We start from the raw sequence: 20290 nt of genomic DNA on the forward strand, positions 1-20290 counted from the left end.
GCAGTCAGCCAGTGCTATCCTTTATGGCCTCAAACCCTACAACCAGAGGCCGCCAAGACCTGCCCTCTCTTACTGCTGGCCAGAGCTTCTGACCTCATCCCTCTCCCAGTTCTTCCCTGCCATCCCCAAGTCGCCTCCCTCAGCCCTCCATTTGGCCTTCTAGAGAGAAAACTTCCCAATCAGCACGCGCATAGCCAAGCCTTGCTACTATGAACACTTCTGACGAAAAAGAGAAACTCCATGAATCTTTTCCCCCTCCACGGCCTTGATCCTTCCCTAGGAAAACTAGAATTCTTTGCATGTAATTATGATAACAGCATGGAGATGATTGGATATGTACCTTGTACTATGACCCCAGAGCCCTTGTGCAATTAAGATGGAAACAGCCAGAAGAACAGCCTCTTAGCTTTACAAATAAGGAGTGTCCTTTACTACACGCAGGCTATCTTGAACTCCGTTTAAAACGTACACATAAGGATTGTGTGTTGTTTGTTGTATTAACTTGAATGCTGGATTCCCAACAGCATTTACTACTTATAGTAAACTTTTGATTTAGCCTGGAAAATCCAGAACACTTTTCTCCAGGAGTAGCAAAATGAAAGTCTAATAAAGATCTAACATATCTTCCAGCAAAGTGGCATGTTTTCTCACCTGTAAAATGGGAATCATGATTATCATGCACAGGATTATTAAGGGATTAACATGGAATATGAGCCAGGAAGTGCTGTGCCTGGGATCTGTCAGTTGGTCATAACTAGTGATGATTGTCTTTAAGGATTATAAACTCATGTGAAATTTCACTTCCCAGGGGGTCTTCTGTATAGAAGCAAAGGCTGAGATTTTTTAGCACCAGGATATCGAGCCAGTTGATTTCCTTAACAGTTCAAGAACTACAATGTAAAAGTCCTCTAAGCTCAGGGCTGTGAAAAAAGAATAAACTTGAACAAAAGTGACTGCCTCCTTTGTGATACCAGGGAGCACAGAGAGGGAGGGAACCTTTCAGGGCTCTCTTTCATTTTCCTAGCTTTACAGATACAGCCCAGTGAGGTTGAGCAGTTTATCCAAAGCTGCACAGCCTGTCAATGGACAGGGAAGCATCAGAGCATGATTATGACCTCCTAAGGCCTGTGCTGACCCTCCTTAAGGAGTCAACAGTTATATTAGGGGGCAAGATCATCACATAAGTAACTAGGACAATACAAGGTCATGTATACTGAAGTGATGACAAATTTATTTTTACCAGTTGCCCAAAAGACAATTGGCAGGATGATAAAATCCTGCAGTTTCTTTCATCTATGAAGTGGGCCAATGGGACATAGCTCAGGGGTTATTAAACAAATTATGTATGAGTTGACATCACCTACTATATGCTCACTACACACGTTTTAAAAGTACAAGCAACATTTTAAAAGGCTGACATTGGCAAAAGTAGCCCAAGGTCCCCAAATCTGACACATATTCTGCCTAAGCTTATGGATATCTTCTTCGCTTACGGAAAACAATAAGTATTTCAGATGTGGCTGGTATACTTGAAGAACTTTCAGTAGCTTCCTGCCTCACTTTGCCCTGACATAGCAGGTTCTCATAGTTAGTTAATGCTTCCAAGGATAAATAATATCTTTCTAGCATCAGCTACCCTCCAGCCCACTCTCTGGAAGCAAAGAAGTTATCATACTATATATAAATATTCCTTTTTTGACTTCTGATCCAGGGGCACCTGGGTGGCTCAGTTGGTTGAGCGTCCGACTTCGGCTCAGGTCATGAACTCGTGGTTTGGTTCATGAGTTCGAGCCCCGCATCGGGCTCTGTGCTGACAGCTCGGAGCCTGGAACCTGCTTCGGATTCAGTGTCTCTCTCTCTCTCTCTCTCTCTCTCTCTCTCTCTCTCTGTTCCTCCCCTATTTGCATTCTGTCTCTCTCTCTCTCTCTCCATCTCAAAAATAAAGATTAAAAAAATTAAAATAGTGGATATTTGAAGAGAGACAAAATACCCAAAAGTAGCATTTGCTCATAGTATTATTTTGCATCTGCATTATTTTTCTGAATATCCAATTTCAAATAACTAGCTATCTGTTGAGTAAATGTTTCTCTCTTACTTTCTCTCTTTCTCTCTACACACACACACACACACACACACACACACACACACACACAGTTGTAATGAACATACAGCAAATACATGTTAAGTACTTGTACTGCTGCTAACCCAGAGAAAGGCACCATGCATGGACGTGAGGCAGAGGGAAAGGAGGAATCAACATGAGGGGGGCATTATTGGGCAGTCACTGTACTAGCCACAGCACACCTGTCATCTATTCAGAGTTTAGGACAGCTCTGTAAGGTAGGTAAGTGATATTATCCCCGTTTTACAGATAAAGAAGTGACATTTTAGAGCGGTGCCACGAAGTCTGCTCGGATAGAGATGACAGTGGTTACCTGGGCCAATCGGTTTCTCTCTCTCAAGAATGCAAACAGAAATACAGGAAGAGGCTAAGAAGATAGCGAAAGCAAAAGCTGACACGACATAGGAAAATGGGGAAACAGAGGCCTCAGGAACTGTGAGTCAAGAGAACCAAGACCCGCCAGGAACAGAGTATACAGAGTCCGATGACTGGTCACAAACGTCACCCTTGGTAATAATCCAGAGAAGAGCGTAGTCAGCCCTAATGTCTGAGAATCAGAATCCGACCACTGCCGTTGAGGACAGCGGAGATAATCAGTTCCTGAAACTGCTTTGGAGACTTCTGGCTGTTGAACTACATCCTTTCTCTATGAGGCCGGTCTGCCCCCAATTTGTATGACATCCTGAAAGCTGCCGGCCACATCCTCACCCACAACTGCCAACCAGTAGTGTCTCCTCTTGGTCTTTCACTTTCCAGCTCTGCGGCAAGTGCCTGCGGTAAACCAGAAGCCTCTGGAAATGTGGCTTGCAGGCTGCTAGCCCCTGGAAATAGAGAAATTGCATAGAAGGGAGAGGGTGGGGCTGAGATGTCAACAGATAACCCAGGACACTCTCCTGAAAGCAATAGGAAGCTCTTTGTGATTTTCAGGACAGCGTGAGATGATCCGATGTATACTTTTAAAAGTCAACTGATGGAAGTACAGAGAGTGAGTTGCAGGGGCCAAGAGCAGCTGGGACAGTCTGTTCGGGGCTCTTTCACTAGTCTGTCTGGACCGTGATGGTGTCGGTGAAGATGAAGAGAGTAGGCAAATTTAGGAGATTTGGGGAGGAAAGAGGGATAGAGCTTCCCGATGGAGTGGTGGGTATGAGAAGGGGGTCTCGGTGACCCCACATTTCTGACTCATGCGGCTGGATGGATGGTGCCGCCATCCATGGAGACTGGGAATACTATAAGTGGACTAGCCAGAGGAATTTATAACTTCACATGGTGTTTTCTCTCCTCAACTTCACTAGAGGTAAAAATCTTCATTGTATCTCTCACAAGACCCAGCACCAGGCCATGCACATCATAGTCCCGAAGTCGGGAAAGAATCCCTGAATTAGACATCATTACAGTATATCCAACAAGCAGCCAGTGATGGTGAATTCATCCTTTGCGAAAGGAAAAACAGCACCAAACTCCACCCCACCCAGGCTGGTTAGAGGCAACAGCACTGAAAACTCACCAACATAACCAAAGTAGGAAAAAAAGAGAGGAGGACAAAGTTCTGTGAGCAGATATATGTAGGCAATGCTTATTCATCTGGACACTAATTTTGCTGGAGGGTGGGGTGGATCCCGAATAAATGTGGATACAACTAGGAACCGAACAAAAGGAAAAAACATGAGTTAGTCACCAGAGAAGAAGATCAGACACATTATTATGTGACAGAAGTTATAACAATCAAAATTATGAAAGGCTTTTGTTTTCTGTTGTATCTAAGGAAGCACAATCAGGATAAGTTAAAAAAAAAAAAAGAGAGAGAGAGAGGAAGGAAGGACGGAAGGAAGGGAGGGAGGGAGGAAGGAAGAGAAGGGAAAAAAAGACATATTAATATGGATATCATTATATAGGGCATAAATTTTAAAAGAGCAGCTCTAAATTATCTGATGATGAGGACAGAGGTTGAAAATATGAAGAGAATAAGGCCCATAAGTGAGCAGAATCAAAGACAGGCTGAATTAATGTGAAGTGTGAACCCAATGAATGAGAAGTAAGGGCCAAGATAAATTACAGGAGGTGAGGAGAGCAGTAGGAGCAGAGGGAGAAAAGACTAGAAACAAACAAACTAAAATCAGAGGAAAAAGCCAAGCAGGGCAATAAGACCAGGTGAAAAAAATTAAAACTTTTTAATCCTTTTTTCAAAACAGCACAACCTCACAGAATTGTAAGAAAAGAGGCACGGATCTCACAGAAAGCAAAGAGGCATGCAGAGTCATTATGAAAACTAAATGTGTTTTCTGTTTAGGTTGGTTGCTTTGTGGATCTGGAACCATTTTGACATGTGGAAATATTCATTTTGATGTGCCTAAAGTGTATTGATTATGGTAATTGCTTTTTCTATGTTAGCTGCAGTCCATTGTGATTTCCTATGGGCTACTGTAATTGCTTTTTAACCTGCCCTGTTGGCTAATTTGGTTTGGGGGAGTCAAAGTGACCTCTGCGTGTCAGCCTGACTAGAATCACAAGACAGAAGTACCAAAGTCCAGTCAAAGAAGAGAAACGTAGGAGGGGGGTGTTGTGTGTGTTTACCTCCGAGAGGCGCGCATGCGGGCTTATGGGCACGGAAGGAAACCTAAAAAGGAACATTTTTGGTTTTACCACTTAGGAAGCCAGTGACTTTCTGTGTGGAAGAGAACAATGGACAAAGCCAAGCAACCATTTTGTAGAACTTCCTAAATTCATTTACTGACCTTAGACAAAGAGAAACCACTTCCTGATCCATTGTCACGGTCCCTGTGCTTTGCCTGTCCGTTCATTATTCTGTCTCTGTTTTTGCTTAAATTAAAGGGGTTCTCAGAATTCCTATAACATGCTATTTATACCTGGGGATTGCCCAGTCAGATATGTGAACCATCAAATTTGTTTTCTAAATGTATCAGGATCGCTGCCCAGGTCTGTGACTGTCTGTGGGATTATATGCTGGTATTTATGTTTGTGGTATAAATCACCTGGCAAAAAAGGAAAATGATCCTCGTTTGAAAAAAGTCACAACGTACCTCTCATCAAGGTCCCTGATAGTATCAGTCTTTTACCATTTCATACTTCATCATGTCAGATATTAATGAATATCTATTGTATCAACAGCTAGTGTTTCTTGAGCTCTACTGTCCAGTATCATGCTTGCTTATCTCCTTTAATCCTTGAAACAATCTTATGAGGTAATAAGCACCATTATGACACCCAGTTTACAGAAAAGTAGGAAGCTTGGCTATGGTAACTCACCTAGTAGCTGGTGGAGCTGGGATATGAACTCAGATAGTCTGACTTCTGACTCTGTGCTCTTATCTTATACTGATGACGAACCGATCTTACTATGATTTTTCGCTTGGTATAAATCTATATAGGTCACAGTGCCCTCCTAAGATCATTCATTTATTCAATAAATATTGTCACTTGATCTTAACCAAAAGGCCGAGAAGCCATTACTTACTCAACAAATATTTGTTGGCTTCTCAAATATGTCAGGCAACTCCTGTAGGTACTGGAAATAGATTCAAAAAGAAGACAAACAAGCTTTCTAAAAGCTTATTTCTCAGCTGGAGAGAAAACAATATACAATTAAATAAACAAATGAAAGAACATAATTAGATTAGGATTAATACTATAAAGAAAATAAATAGGATATGTGGAAAAGAACAAGAGGGAGAAATCAACATTGGAGAGTATGGTTGGGGAAGGCTTCCCTGAGGAGGTGATATGTAGGCTGAGACCTGAAATAAAGGAGCCAGGCTGAGGCAGCTAAGGGAGGAACATTCCCAAATTCTGGAAGAGCCTCACATGCTCACCCAGGTCACTGATACGACCTGTTTGTGGGATTTCACTCCTTAATACTCCTGACTCTTCTGTTTTGTGTTTGGTTTTCTTTATTTCATGAATTCACTTCTTTTCATTTGATCGGTTTTCTGTCACCACCTATGTTCTCCGTTTTTTGGTCCTGCTTTTATCTTGTGGCAGTGATGCCTTTTTGAATCCCATCGAGGGAACCAAGCAGTTTTCTTTTTTTTTTATGTTTATTTATTTATTTTTGAGAGAGAGTGAGCGAGCACATAAGTGGTGGAGGGGTAGAGAGAGAGGGAGATAGAAAATCCCAAGCAGGCTCCACACTGTTACCATGGAGCCCGAGGTGGGGCTCAATCTCACGAACCTTGAGATCATGACTTGAGCTGAAATACAGAGTTGAACCCTTAACCAAGCAACGCCATCCAGGCATCCCAAGCAGTTTTCTTTAAAATGCAAAACTATCTGTTTCTTGTGAAAGCTCACTTTCAAATGTCTGATCTTCCTCAGGATTTAAAGGGTAAAGTCCCCCTTCCCTTGTTCCACAGTACTTTTCACGGTCCCATATTGGGCTCTTTTACTTGGCTGTCTGAATTTTATGGGCCGGGTGTTTTAAATCCATATTGGAACAAGGGAACCTTTCAAATAACGTCTGCCAGTCTACGAAAGGCCCTTGTGTCCACCTTCTGCCTCCCTGGCTGCTAGTTGAATTCCCTGCCCAGAATTCAACAGGAGGGCAGGACAGTGTGTCCAATTGCACATGCCAGTCAGCTAGGTTGGTACCGCTGGCCGGAGAGAGAGCTTTCTCCTACCACCTGTCTGGCTCTTTCACTCTCTGAACAGAGGCATTGCATGCAAAAGAGCCTTCACCAGGTAACACTGCTCCCATGTCACATTCTGCTTCAGTGTCTCACCTTCTGCGCTTCCCTTTTTCATTCAACACCTGTAACCTGAGTGCTGTCCTTCGCTGGCCGGGATGTGTTCTGTGTCCTGGGTCCGGCAGTGGCCAAGACAAACAAGGCCCTACCCTCACGGAGCTCTCGTCCCACTCTTGCGAGGATACAATGCACCCTGACCTGCTCCTGCCGCCTCCGCTGCTTGTCTGGTTACTTCCTCTTGTCGTGACTGAGTGTCTAAAGAGTCAGGCTGATGAGACAAGGGCCGCCCTGGCGACAGCAGAAGGGTGTCTGCCCCCATCCCGCGGGGGATGGGTTTCCGGCAATGGGGGCTCTCGCTCTGACCCTACATGGCCACCAGCTCCACCAGTCGCTCTTTCAGTGCTTCTGTTGATCCTCACAGTTCATGAAAAGTCTTCTCAAATTCCGTCTTCAGGTGTAACTCTTGCTGCTAGTTTTAAGTTATTTATAGTTTCTTTGCCTCTATGGGTATTTTAATACGAAATTGACATAGGTTCTCAGAATATAGTGCCAACCTGGAATGCTGGCTCTCCGATGTTGAGTTGGGGAGTAAATGTGGGATAGTCAGTGCCAACATCTAGCAAGAAGGCAGAGATATAGTCCTGACCCTTCAGAGACACAGCAGAGCTAGAGGCAGAGCCCCAGAATCATCAGAGGAGAAGGGACGTGTAGATCCCCAGGGGAAAGCTGATGAGCTCTCTAGTGATGAGAGAGAACCAGTGAGCCAAGATGATGTTTTTAGAAATATCAACACTTAAGGGACAAAAGGGAGAGAAAATAAGCCACACATTGCTCTCTGTTGATTTCTTTTTTCCTCCCCTGTGAAAATTTATACATACATAAATAAATATTCATCAGGTCTTGATTATCCGCTTTGCCAAACAGATGACCCTGGGCTTTTTTCCCCTCACAAACGTCCCCTCTTTGGAGCCAAGCCAGAGAGAAGTTGGAATGAGAGTCAGGTCATGGGCGAACCTCTGGCTGCATAGGCAATGTTCGTGAGCATCCTTCTGAAATACAGTGTAGTACCATTTTAGAATTATTCCCTACATTGCTACCGGTGTCTGAAGGCTTACCAGACTTCAGGCAACTCCGCTAAGCACACGTTGTCTCATTTCACCTCCACAGTAGTATAGGGTAAATATTGTTACTCCCATTTATAGTGAGAAAGTTGCCTATGATAGGAATTCTTTGATTTACCCAAAGTCACACAAAACGAGAGTGGCAGAGTCAGGATTTGAAGCTCAGAGCCTGAGCTCTGAGGGCCATATTGCATTCCCACCCCACCCCACCCCACACACACACATGCACACAAACATGCACACATGCACACAGGGCAACTGCATGGGTATTTGAGGGGCTGTATGAAAATAACTAATATTCAGAGATTTTTTTTAAATAAATAAAATACATTACTTCCATGCAAAAGAAGTGTCAGAGTTGCTTTCAAACCTATACTTACTCTAAACTTCAAAACATTTTATCAGCATTCATTTTGGAAATATACTCTGTGTTATCTTATGACAGAAACAAATATTAGTTTCATTAGCTGACAATCATACCTTGTTATTGACCAGAAAGTACTAAACATGCATTCACCAGATTTACCTCCACAGGACTTTTGGGTTATTGTAAAAGATTATTTTTTTCACTTGAATCAAAATTTCCCACTATATGAATATTCAAAAGAATCTGCTACAAAATCATGTAAATTCTTTACGGTTCTGTAACTATAGCACAGGAATGTTCTTTTTTTTTTTTTTTAATGTTTATTTATTGTTGAGAGAAAGATTGCGAGTAGGGGAGGGGCAAACAGAGAGGGAGACACAATCCGAAGCAGGCTCCAGGCTCTGAGCTGTCAGCACAGAGCCCAACATGGGGCTGGAACTCACAATCTGTGAGATCATGACCTAGGCCATAGTCAGATGCTTAGCCGACTGAGCCACCCAGGTGCCCCAGCACAGGAATGTTCTTATGCAGCTATTAAAAAATTTTATTAGGGGTGCCTGGGTGGCTCAGTCGGTTAAGCAGCCGACTTCGGCTCAGGTCATGATCTCGCGGTCCGTGAGTTCGAGCCCTGCGTCAGGCTCTGTGCTGACAGCTCAGAGCCTGGAGCCTGTTTCGGATTCTGCCTCTCTCTGACCCTCCAGCGTTCATGCTTTGTCTCTCTCTGTCTCAAAAATAAATAAACGTTAAAAAAAAATTTTTTTTTTAAATTTTATTAATGAAGACCACATAGAAACATGGGAAATACCCATTATGTTAACATGAAAGATGGTATGCATATTATACTGCAATTATGTAAAAATATGCATCCATAGAGACAAGAACAAAGACTAGAAAGTAATTGGCAAAAATAAAAATGATTGCAAAATGAGGGATATTTCAGATTTTTTCAAAATGTTCTCCAGTGTTTTACCATATTAAAATAGCCAGTCTGTACGCTTTGTTTGCTCATGCTCTGGACAGCTTTATGAAGTAGACCAGTAAGTAGCCTGTGGACAGTAATTCACAAGGGAAACATAAGATCTCTGCCAGTTTTTTAAGGACCACTGCTTAACCACAGGGATAGGAGATTTTCCTCTCTATAACAAAGTAGAATAGTTTTCCTCTTCTGAGGCTGTTTTAAAAAGTTGTTATTTTCCCACTCAAAATGTACAATTATCGTGTAAATATCCAAATTCACTTTCAGGCAGCTGTTTTCACAAGAGGAACATGAAACTGTTTTGATCAAGAAACAACAGCACTTTATTATCTATATTATCAAACGTAAACTCCCCAGCCAAGCATTAAAGACTTAAAATCTCCTATGGGGTGCCTCGGTGGCTCAGTCGGTTAAGCGTCCCACTTCGGCTCAGGTCACGATCTTACGGTTCGTGGGCTCGAGCCGCGCGTTGGGCTCTGTGCAGGCAGCTCAGAGCCTGGAGTCAGCTTCGGATTCTGTGTCTCCCTCTCTTTCTGCCCTTCCCCTGCTCAATTCCTGTCTCTCTCTCAAACAAGTAAACATTTAAAAACAGATAGATAGATAGATAGATAGATAGATAGATAGATAGATAGATAGATAAATAAAGACTTAAAATCTCCTGTCTCTTTCCCTAGTAATGCTTCTGGAGAGAGTTTTCCCCATCAAGACTTCTCTGTAATGGCTCATTGTTCCCTTGTTTGACATGCTGCATCATGATCCAGCACTGCAAATTTTATATATGGGATTAAAATAACCATTAGTGAAGCTCCTATATTCTGACATTTTTGTCTCACGTCTCTATTTTTTAATAAAATAAAATAAAATATTGCGGGATACAATTCAGGTCTCCTTTTTTCTTTTCCCCAGACCCACTGCCCTTCCCTCCTCCTCTGGGGGCAGCTACAGTCATGGCTTTGTGCAGGGGTGGGGGCCGCTTCCGTGTGTCATCCTACTTACATATGCAGCTGTAAACAATAGACAGTACTTTAAGATCTGCACGTCCGTGTACTCTACGTGTCTTCTGCGACTTGGTTTCTTCATTCAACATTGTTTTCAAGATCTGTCTGCATTGTAATGATAGATTTGTTCATTTATTTCAAGTTCCCTGCAGCATATTAATTGTGCTGTGATTGCAATTCACTGAAAAACGAAGGAGCATATTCCAAAAAGATCTTGAGTTACTCCCTGTATGACAGGGAGGAAAAACCCTTGCCGGAAGAGCTTTCTGCCATCTTTGATTTGAAGAGTGGATTGGAGCGGCTTTCAAGTGTGAGCGCAAGCTCTGGAGTAAAAAGCATCTGGCCAGGGCTAGGGTAATATGTGCTGACTGGGCGAGGGAACAGGAGTGGTTTTAAAATACAATTATGCTTAGAGCATATGCTATTTAAGATACCATTCCTCCCTCCCAGCAAGATCCTGTCACACTGGTGTTGATGGCTGTATTCTTCTGCTATGGAAGAAACAGAACTAGAGTTGACAAATGTCTCTTTGGCATTTGTCTGATACGTAGATAAAGACTTGGGCCTCAATATTCCCTCTGTAGTTGGTGAACATTTGTTGAACACCAACAGTGAAATAGGCACAGGAAAGGCAGCTGCTTGCAATATCATCTCAGTATAAGCAGGAGCCTTGCTGAGTGTTTCTGTCTGTCTTTTATTAAAGGTCCACACACGTTCCTGTCGGGGAGGATCAAGTCCAGCACATGGAGCTAGTTCAGGATCTAGCACAAGGGTTTAACAAGAAGTATGGGGAGTTCTTCCCGGTGCCCAAATCTATCCTAAGTAAGTAACACACATATGACTGTTAAATCAGGCCATGTTTCCAAGACAGGACTGGATAATGGACCAAGGCTTGGGATTTCTCCGGGGCTAAACTCGGCTTTCTTGTGGACAGGCTTCAGGGTTTGTAACTAGAATCCCCATCTTTCTCTGTACTGTGGTAGACCTTGTTAGATTATTGGATAAAATAACTTAAAAAGTTTGAAAAGTATGGGAAAGGCTAAAAATGAAAAATAATCAAATTCATTAAATTATATAATATATATATATTTGGTAAATTATATAATATTTTGAGAGTATGGAAAGACTTAAAATGGAAAATAATCATTTTTATTAAAAAGGATTATATAATTTACCAATTATATATATTTGGTAAATTATATTGTATGTATATTGAAAACATATTAATAAATCAATGTGTTAATATTGTATTATTAATATATCGTATATTAATATTTTATATATTTAATACTTTATAATGAATTACATATATATACACACACACATACTTCCCTGGTTTATGGATGGGGATACTAATGGTTGGCAAAGCTAATTTTGCATCCAAGACATATATCAAGTTGGTGGCAAAGCTCTTCTGATTTCTTTTTTTTTTTTTAATGTGCATTTATTTTTGAGAGAGACAGAGTGCAAGCGGGGGAGGGGCAGAGAGAGAGGGAGACACAGAATCTGGAGCAGGCCCCAGGTTCTGAAAACTCTTCTGATTTCAAAGCCAGTCGACCTTGCCTTCCCTGCTCACAAGAGAACAGTCAGAAGACTGAGAACTGCTGAGTCATCAGCTAGATAAAACAAGAGGGCACTGATCGTTCTCACACTCTCCCTTCCTAAATGCACGACATCGACAGAATGCACCGTCCACCCAGTGGATCTGACACGGCACCTGCAGCTTGTGAGGTAGTACTGGTCTGGAATCTTCTCGAGGAAAGAAGCTGTGAATCTCTATCAATATTTCAGTAGCGATGCAGATTTGTGGCAAGGGCAGAGATCACTGAGCCTAATTAAACTGAGCATTTATTAAACTGACTGCATTTACGTGGGCCCAGTATCTGATCAGAAGCAAAAGGCAGGTATAAATTTCTAAGCTATTGCAACGGTTTGCACAAATAAAAACCGGGCCTTCCATGCATTGAAACCTTCTTTTAGCAATAAGTAATATTTTAATGCTTTTGCCTATTATTGTTTTACCTATTTCAACTTGATATGTTTCTGTAATAGCCATAAAATAGGCAATTATTAAAAACACTGGTTTATAAAGCACAGCTTAACATCTTGATTCTATCAGAGCAGTAAGTGACTCACTTCTGTGTGTGTGTGTGTGTGTGCGCGCGCGCGTGCACGCACACGCGTTGGTATATACTTATATAACTGTGGATAAAGAAATGAAAGCATTGCCACAGATTGTTAAAATTTGTTGGGGGCAGGAAGGGCAGTGGTTGTAAAGGACAGAGAGTGATTAGCTAATAGAGAAAGAGAGAAGGAAAGAAATAGATCAGACTTTTTAAAAAGGTAGGCACAGCTAAGTATGATGGATATATTTTCATTTGTGTACGATTATACAGTTTATGAGTATATATGCATTAAGAGATGCATGAAAATATGATCAACAAAATGTTAACAGTATTATTACATATTACAGGTGATCTTTATTTTCATGCTTATATAAATGGCTTGAATTTTTCACTATGAGTATTTGGTATTTATATAATCAGATAAAAATAATAAAGCCGGGGCGCCTGGGTGGCTCAGTCGGTTGAGCCGCCGACTTCGGCTCAGGTCATGATCTCACGGTCTGTGAGTTCGAGCCCCGCGTCGGGCTCTGTGCTTACAGCTCAGAGCCTGGAGCCTGTTTCGGATTCTGTGTCTCCCTCTCTCTGACCCTCCCCCATTCATGCTCTGTCTCTCTCTGTCTCAAAAATAAATAAACGTTGAAAAAAAATTTTTTTTTTAAATAATAAAGTCATTTGGCAAGAAATAACAAGTGTTGGTGAGGATGTGGAGAAAAAGGAACCCTCATGCACAATTGGTGGGACGCAAACTGGTGCGGGCACTGTGGAAAACAGTGTGGAGGTTCCTCAAAAAATTAAAAATAGAACTACCGTATGATCTGATAATTTTACTGTTGGGTATTTACCCAAAGAAAAGGAAAACACTGATTCAAAAAGATATATGCACCCCTGTGTTTATCGCAGCATTATTTTATTTATAGCCAAGATATGGAAGCAACAACCCAAGTGTCTGTCAACAGGTGATGGAAAAGGGGGATGTGGTGTATATATACGCAATGGAGTACTGTTCGACTATAAAGAAGGATGAGATCATGCCATTTGAGACAGGCTGGGTGGACCTAGAGAGTATTATGCTAAGTGAAGTAAGTCAGACTGAGAAAGACAACTACCACATGATTGCACTCATAAGCGGAATCTTAAAAGAGTCAACAAAAAGCAGAATCAGGCCTATGAGTACAGAGAACAAACTGATGATTCCCTGAGGGGAAGGGGGTTTGGGCCAAAGGGGTGAAGGGGAGAGGGAGGTACAGGCTTGTAGTTATGGAATGAAGGAGTCAGGGGAACAAAAGGCACAGCGTAAGGAATGGGGTAATAGCTTTGGAGGGTTAGATGGGGTAGATGGGGTAATAGCATTGGAGGGGACAGGTGGTAGTTATACTTGCGGTGAACATGGCATGATGTCTGGATTTGTCAAATCACTACGTTGTACAACAGAGTTGGTGTACGACTGTGTGTCAACCATACTCAATAATAATAATAATAACAATAACGTCATTTGGTATTCTCTGCACGTTTTAAGATCTAGACACTGACATTCCTGGTGATGTTTTCTGATTTTGGTGTTGTCTTCTGGTTTTGGTTTCGGTGTGTGTGCGTTGGCGTTTTCCCCCAGCATCGATGAAGAAGGTCAAATCCCTCCGTGATCCTTCGGCCAAAATGTCCAAATCGGACCCTGATAAACTGGCCACCGTCAGAATAACGGACAGCGCGGAGGAGATTGTGCGGAAATTCCGCAAGGCTGTGACGGACTTCACGTCGGAGGTGACCTACGAGCCGGCCCGCCGGCCGGGGGTCTCCAACCTGGTGGCCATCCACGCGGCCGTGACCCGCCTCCCCGTGGAGGAAGCGCTCCGCCGCGGCGCCGGCATGGACACGGCCCGCTACAAGCTGCTGGTGGCCGACGCTGTGATTGAGAAATTTGCGCCAATTAAGAGGGAAATTGAAAAACTGAAGATGGACAGGGGCCACTTAGAGAAGGTTTTACAGGTCGGGTCAGCAAAAGCCAAAGAATTGGCACACCCCGTGTGCCAGGATGTGAAGAAATTGGTCGGGTTTCTGTAGGAAGCTTCAATCCCAGAAAGGCGTTTATGCCTTGTGGTCTGTGCACTCCAATAAAGGCAGCTTTCCTCACAAACGAAAAATTGTGGCTTGGGGATGTTTAATTTGGTACCCATGATTATTTGCTTCATTTGATAAATAATGATTTGTAGCCTTCAAATAGAGCAGTATTCTAAATCATCAGCAAAATGCTGTGGCTAAAGGAAGGAGGGAGTGGGGGAAGAAGGAGGGAAGGAGGAAGGTGGGAAGGAGGGAGGAAGGGAGAAAGGAGGGAAGAAGGGAGGGAGGAGGGAGGGAAGGAAGGAGGAAGGGAGAGAAGGAAGGAGGAAGGGAGGGAAGGAAGGAGGAAGGGTCGGAAGGAAGGAGGGAGGGAGGGAGGAAGGAAGGCAGGCAGGCATAAGTATCTGAACCCTCAATTATTTGAGGCATACTCCTTACCCTGAAGGTAGGTACACAAATGTGATTGAGCTGAGCAGCGATTTGGCAAATGGGGGTATCATTTGAGTCTCCAGAGTACGTATTACTAGGCTTGCTCCACTTTATGTGTCCCAACACTTTGAAATGTTGTTATTGTTGTTATTGTTGTTATTGTTGTTATTGTTTAAGTAATCTCTATGCCCAGCGCCCAACATGGGGCTCAGACTCATCACCTGGAGATCAAGAGTCACACACTTCCCGAACTAAGCCAGCCAGGTGTCTCTCTGTCCCAAACCTTTTAAAAAGTAGTATATAGAGTCTAGAATCCTTAGGATCCCATTTGGGCCAATTTGTATTGAGATCTTATAAAAACTCAGTTGATATATATTATGATTCATTTGTCACTAAGATAGTGCCTGCCTAAATGTATTTAAGCTGCTTAAATTGCTCCCTATGAGACCGCGTTGACTGTCCTAACAAGTATTTTTGTTTTGTTTTGTTTTGTTTTGTTTTGTTTTGTTTTGTTTTAATTCAGAAACGCATGATACAATCTTCTGAGAAGGTTGCATTTCAACTTGATTTATTTCTAGTGCAAGAACGCAAGTTCCTGGATTCTGTTTGTACTACGTGCTTCCTTGCCTTCACCTCTAGTTCAGTATCACCACCCCTCTGGGAAGTATATGAGGGGGAGTGCCATTTTACACCCAAGGACAGTGAGGGTTAGCTTGTGCAAGATCACTCAGTAAGAAGCAAGTGCAAGATAAAAGCCTTCACTCCTTAAAGAGTAGTACTTTTCTCATCAGCACAGAACCAACAGAGGCCATGCATATGAGACTCCAAACATTCTTATTTTGAAGGTGATTACTCGAAATGTAAGACCTGAGCTATGGAGGCTGTTTATATCGGTAACCCAACCAATGGCCGCCTGCTTTAAATTTGCTCAAAATCCCCAAGGCAAGTCCTGAGCCCTGTCTCCTATGTTTTATGCAGAGACACCTCAAAGTATATTTTGCCAGACTACAAGAATAGTGAGGCCTGCCAGATCAGATTTTCCCAATTACCAGAAGCTTCTCACCTCACCTCTACCTCAGCCTCTCTGAGTCATAACCAGTCACCCTAAAACCTAGCTTCTCTGCACTTTCTGAATATGGAAATGCCAATCCTGACTTACCACACCAGGACCTGTTAAAAAGATTGATTTTGTAAGAAAAATTGCATGTAAGTTTTTTGCCAGTGGGTACCATGGTCACTTTTATACATAAGAGACTAGTATGTTAGGCAAAGAATCTGTGCTCATATTTTTTTTTAAGTTTTATTTATTTATTTTCAGAGAGAGATAGAGTGAGGGGAGGGGCAAAGAGAGAGGGAAAGAGAGGATCCCAAGCAGGCTTCACATTGTCAGCCTGGAGCCTGATGCAGGGCTCGAACTCATGAACCGTGAGATCGTGACCTGAGCCGAAATCAAGAGTCAGACGCTTAATTGACTGAGCCACCCAGGCACCCGCCTTACTCATGTTTCTTAAGAGAAAAAGTAGAGTGGTCCTTTTAGAAGAACAGATATAAAAACACAAGATACTGCATCCTGGAATCCACCCCAAGTCCAAATCCTTTTTGGGATCTTTTTTTGGAAGGGGTATCTATAGTCCTAGAACTTCTTTGGGCATATTTCCTCCAAAGCTCTTTTTTTTTTTTCCTTTCAAAGGAACCGTAGTATGAATACTGGAAAATGACAAAATTAAAGATGGACCTACTAAACCAATTTGTGTGTGTGTGTGTGTGTGTGTGTGTGTGTGTGTGTGTGTGTGTAACCCACTTACAACACCTTTCATCCACAGAACTAAAGGCACCATGGAAAGAACCTCTGAGGAGAAAAACTAGGGGACTTCTGATAACTTCCAAAGAACAAAGCCCTCACAGGCGAGGGTGAGGGTGAGTGTTCTGCTCTTATTGTCTTTGAAAGTGACCTGAGGGCTCATCACGTCCAAAATCCATGCGCATAGTGATTGAGAGATGTGCCCAGTGATCTCAGGAAGTAGAAAAATGAGCCAAGACAAGAACCTAGATCTCTTCTCACATCCTTTCCACCTACCATTTGCAGGCCTCAGCACAGTCTTTTCACAGAGATGAAGAATAGGAAGTCTAACCGGTGGCTCACCTCAGGAGGTGATTTTAATTGTCATTTTCCATATGTTTTGTGGAGAATTAAAATGATGAAAGGTATTTCAGACGGCAGTAATCATGGCCACGTAACTTGGTGTTCTGGAGCTCTGGCAACTGACAAACCCCATTTCAAACCCACTTTGACAGACTGTCGCTTGGAATACATTGGGAGTATCTTGTCCTTTGTAGGTGCCTCACAAACATTTATGAAAATAATGTCAGAAAATGAGTTAGAGAGATCTATTAAGGTGTGGGTTGTTTGTGTTTCAGAAACCTTGATGCTGATCCTAAAACACTAAATAACACTCCCGAGTTCTCACATGTATCAGGCACCATGCCAAGTGTCTTACCACAGTGCTTTCCCAGGTGTGGTTCCCTGACCCGCAGCCTGGGCACCACCTGGGAACTTGTCAAGAATGCAGATTCTCTGGGGGCGCCTGGGTGGCTCGGTTGGTTTGGCATCTGACTTCAGCTCAGGTCATGATCTCACAGTTCGTGGGTTCGAGCCCCGCGTCGGGCTCTGTGCCGACAGCTCGGAGCCTGGAGCCTGCTTCGGATTCTGTGTCTCCCTCTCCCTCTGTCCCTCCCCCACTCAGGCTATGTGTCTCTTCCTCTCAAAAATGAATAAATATTAGAAATTAAAATTTAAAAAAAGAATACAGATTCTCTAGCTCTACCCAGACCTACTGAGTCAGAAATGTGGGGCATGAACCCAGCAATCTGTGTTTTAACAACCTTCCAGGCGATCCTGATGAACAATAAACTTGGAGAACCACTGCTTGATATGTATTCTCTCATTTAATTCTCTATCCCAATACAGTGATACTATTGTCAATTTCATATTACCAAGGACGAAACTGAGGCATGAGAGTGCTCTGTAGGTGCTCACCAGCCTCAGTGGCTATCGGCTAGTGGACTGGACAGTGCAGATAGAGAATATTCCATCATCACCAGAACGTCTACTGGACAAGGCTGTGTGAAGCATTCAGCTTACTGAATTTGCTTGTAGCAGGTCAAACACATATAGGTCAGGACTCTCCCCGGAGAGTTCTTCAACTAGAGAATTCATGAAGATGTTAAAAGGATGAGTTAAGAATGACAGACCATTGAGTTCCCCAAACAGTACTTCAGTAATAAGAGCTAACATGTATTACATGCACTTGCTCTATGCTGGGCACTTTGTGTGTTTAGACGCAATATCTCATTTAATATTTCTATCGGGCTATATGATAGGAATTATTAGTGCTACTTTTTCAAGTAAACAAAGAGTCAGCAACTTGCATAAAGTCACACACGTATTAGTCTCTAGTATCTCCTAGTTAGGAGCTCACTGATACCCCTTAACTAGTATGCCCAAGGGAGGGGTCCGCCCCTCCCTGACTAGTCTAGAGTCTTCTCTCAAGCACTTGTGATCCTCTCCTGTGTGTCCCTTGACCTTAGCCCTCACTTCTCCCTCCTTGCCTCCTTCCTTCCTATGCTTCTTGCTTCAGTGCTCCTACAATTCTTCCCCAAAAGTTCTTCGTGTGTGCACCCAGCAGGGTCTAGTTTGCTTTTTCCTGCAGCTTTATTTTCCTCCAGTTCTCACCGTCACATGCTGTGTGCCCATGTTCCTAGCTTAACAGTGGTGACTGTGCCACGTGGCGGCTCTTGGTCTCTTTCACATAACAACTCTGTTCTCATTGCCTCTGTGTTCTCCCTGTGTGATCAACATGCTCTTTTCACTCTGTCAACCAGAGGGGTCTTTTGGAATCTCTTCGGCCGGCAAGAGTCCATTCTTCCCGGAAGTTGAGCTGAAAACAGATTGCCTATCACTACCATGTCACTTTTCCAAGTACCCCCATAGGCAGAACAACCTGGAGGCTCTACTGTTAATCATTTAAAGTTCTCATCTGTTAACTTCCAATAATTCTGCTCTACTGGCGAGGCAGGGGTTGCCTTCTTTGTCCAGGAAGGAAACTGGTTTAGAGCTTCGGTGACTTATCCTCAGATATGTAATTCAGCATTGTGACAAATGTTTACGTAGGGCCTCCTTTGTGAAAGGCACAGGGGAAATACAATATGCCAGTAGGTTAGAGGAGGACCCACAGAGATGCTAGCTGGAAAATAGTGAGCATAGGAATGAAAGATTGACCAAGATGTTTGGGGAAGGAATAAAATAGATATATGATAGGAGAAAGGGCTTTCCACTCAGAAACTAGGACACGGAAACATGAAAGCATTTAGGGAAAAGCAAATCCATACAGTAAGTGGCAAAATGAGAATGGAAATACGAGGTTAAACTATACAAAATTGTCAACATTGGATTGTTATTTTTTACCAAAACACCAGTAGTTCAGTGTGGACCAACCTCATCTATCCAATGAACAACCATTTTGTCAGGCACCTGTTTTACAGGTACCATCAAAGCACCAAGAATTAGATATGACACACAGTCTCAAGAGATGTCTCTCAGAGATGAACATGGAAAGCCAGTGAGAGGTAGAACCAAAGGCTTCTGGGTCTTGTACCTCTCCTGGACACACGCCATTAACTATGGCATTTAATTATTTGAAAAATGGCTCACTCGGTGGCTCTGAAATAAACAGAATATTTAGTATTTGATATAACCATGTTGGCTCTGTAGGATGCAGACTCTTTTTTTTTAATACCCCCCCCACCCCATCCCTACCCACATACACACATGGTAAACCAGGCTGACGGTCATCATTTTCTGAAAGTGTTTCTGAAAAGCCCATGGTGTGCCTTTAAATGACTCTATTTAGAATAACTTGATCTGGGGCGCCTGGGTGGCTTGGTTGGTTAAGCGTCCGACTTCGGCTCAGGTCATTATCTCACGATCCGTGAGTTCGAGCCCCGCATCGGGCTCTGTGCTGACAGCTCAGAGCCTGGAGCCTGTTTCAGATTCTGTGTCTCCCTCTCTCTCTGCCCCTCCTCTGTTCATGCTCTGTCTCTCTCTGTCTCAAAAATAAATAAAAACATTTAAAAAAATAAAAATAAAAAAAATTTAGAATAACTTGATCTGATTTTACATAGTCACTGTCTTATCATATCCACCTTAACCCCGTTTTCAAATAAAATTTTTAGACACGGGCTTCCTGGGAAGACAGCTGTGACTCTTCTTTTATCTGTGAATTCAGGGTGAAGAAATATGTGTGCCTGGCATTTACCACCAGATCGCCCCCCACTAGCCTGTCCACAGAGAAGCCTATCGAGAGCAACTGTCAGTTCAAATAGATTATCTAGAGAGTTCC

The 20290-nt window shown here is 42.8% G+C and overlaps 1 protein-coding gene and 1 long non-coding RNA gene across 5 annotated transcripts in view; both read left to right on the forward strand.

Annotated features, from left to right (window-relative positions):
• WARS2 (tryptophanyl tRNA synthetase 2, mitochondrial) overlaps positions 1-14545 on the forward strand; it is a 95588-nt gene extending 81043 nt beyond the window's left edge. For all 4 annotated transcript variants that reach the window (XM_019458010.2, XM_053890667.1, XM_019458009.2 and 1 more), the window contains 2 exons: positions 10985-11103; positions 14017-14545. In XM_019458010.2, coding sequence (XP_019313555.2) covers positions 10985-11103; positions 14017-14465 — 568 coding nt within the window. In that variant the 3' untranslated portion in view covers positions 14466-14545. The remainder of the gene's footprint in view (positions 1-10984; positions 11104-14016) is intronic.
• A 2111-nt stretch (positions 14546-16656) lies between these two features.
• Positions 16657-17822, forward strand: LOC128772932 (uncharacterized). Its single transcript, XR_008417011.1, has 2 exons — positions 16657-16808; positions 16978-17822. It is a non-coding gene; the product is annotated as an uncharacterized LOC128772932 (long non-coding RNA).
• Positions 17823-20290: the final 2468 nt, after the last annotated feature.

Source organism: Panthera pardus, unplaced genomic scaffold (genome assembly GCF_024362965.1).
Source record: "Panthera pardus isolate Hobbes unplaced genomic scaffold, ASM2436296v1 HiC_scaffold_11, whole genome shotgun sequence".
In the NCBI taxonomy this organism is placed as follows: domain Eukaryota; kingdom Metazoa; phylum Chordata; class Mammalia; order Carnivora; family Felidae; genus Panthera; species Panthera pardus.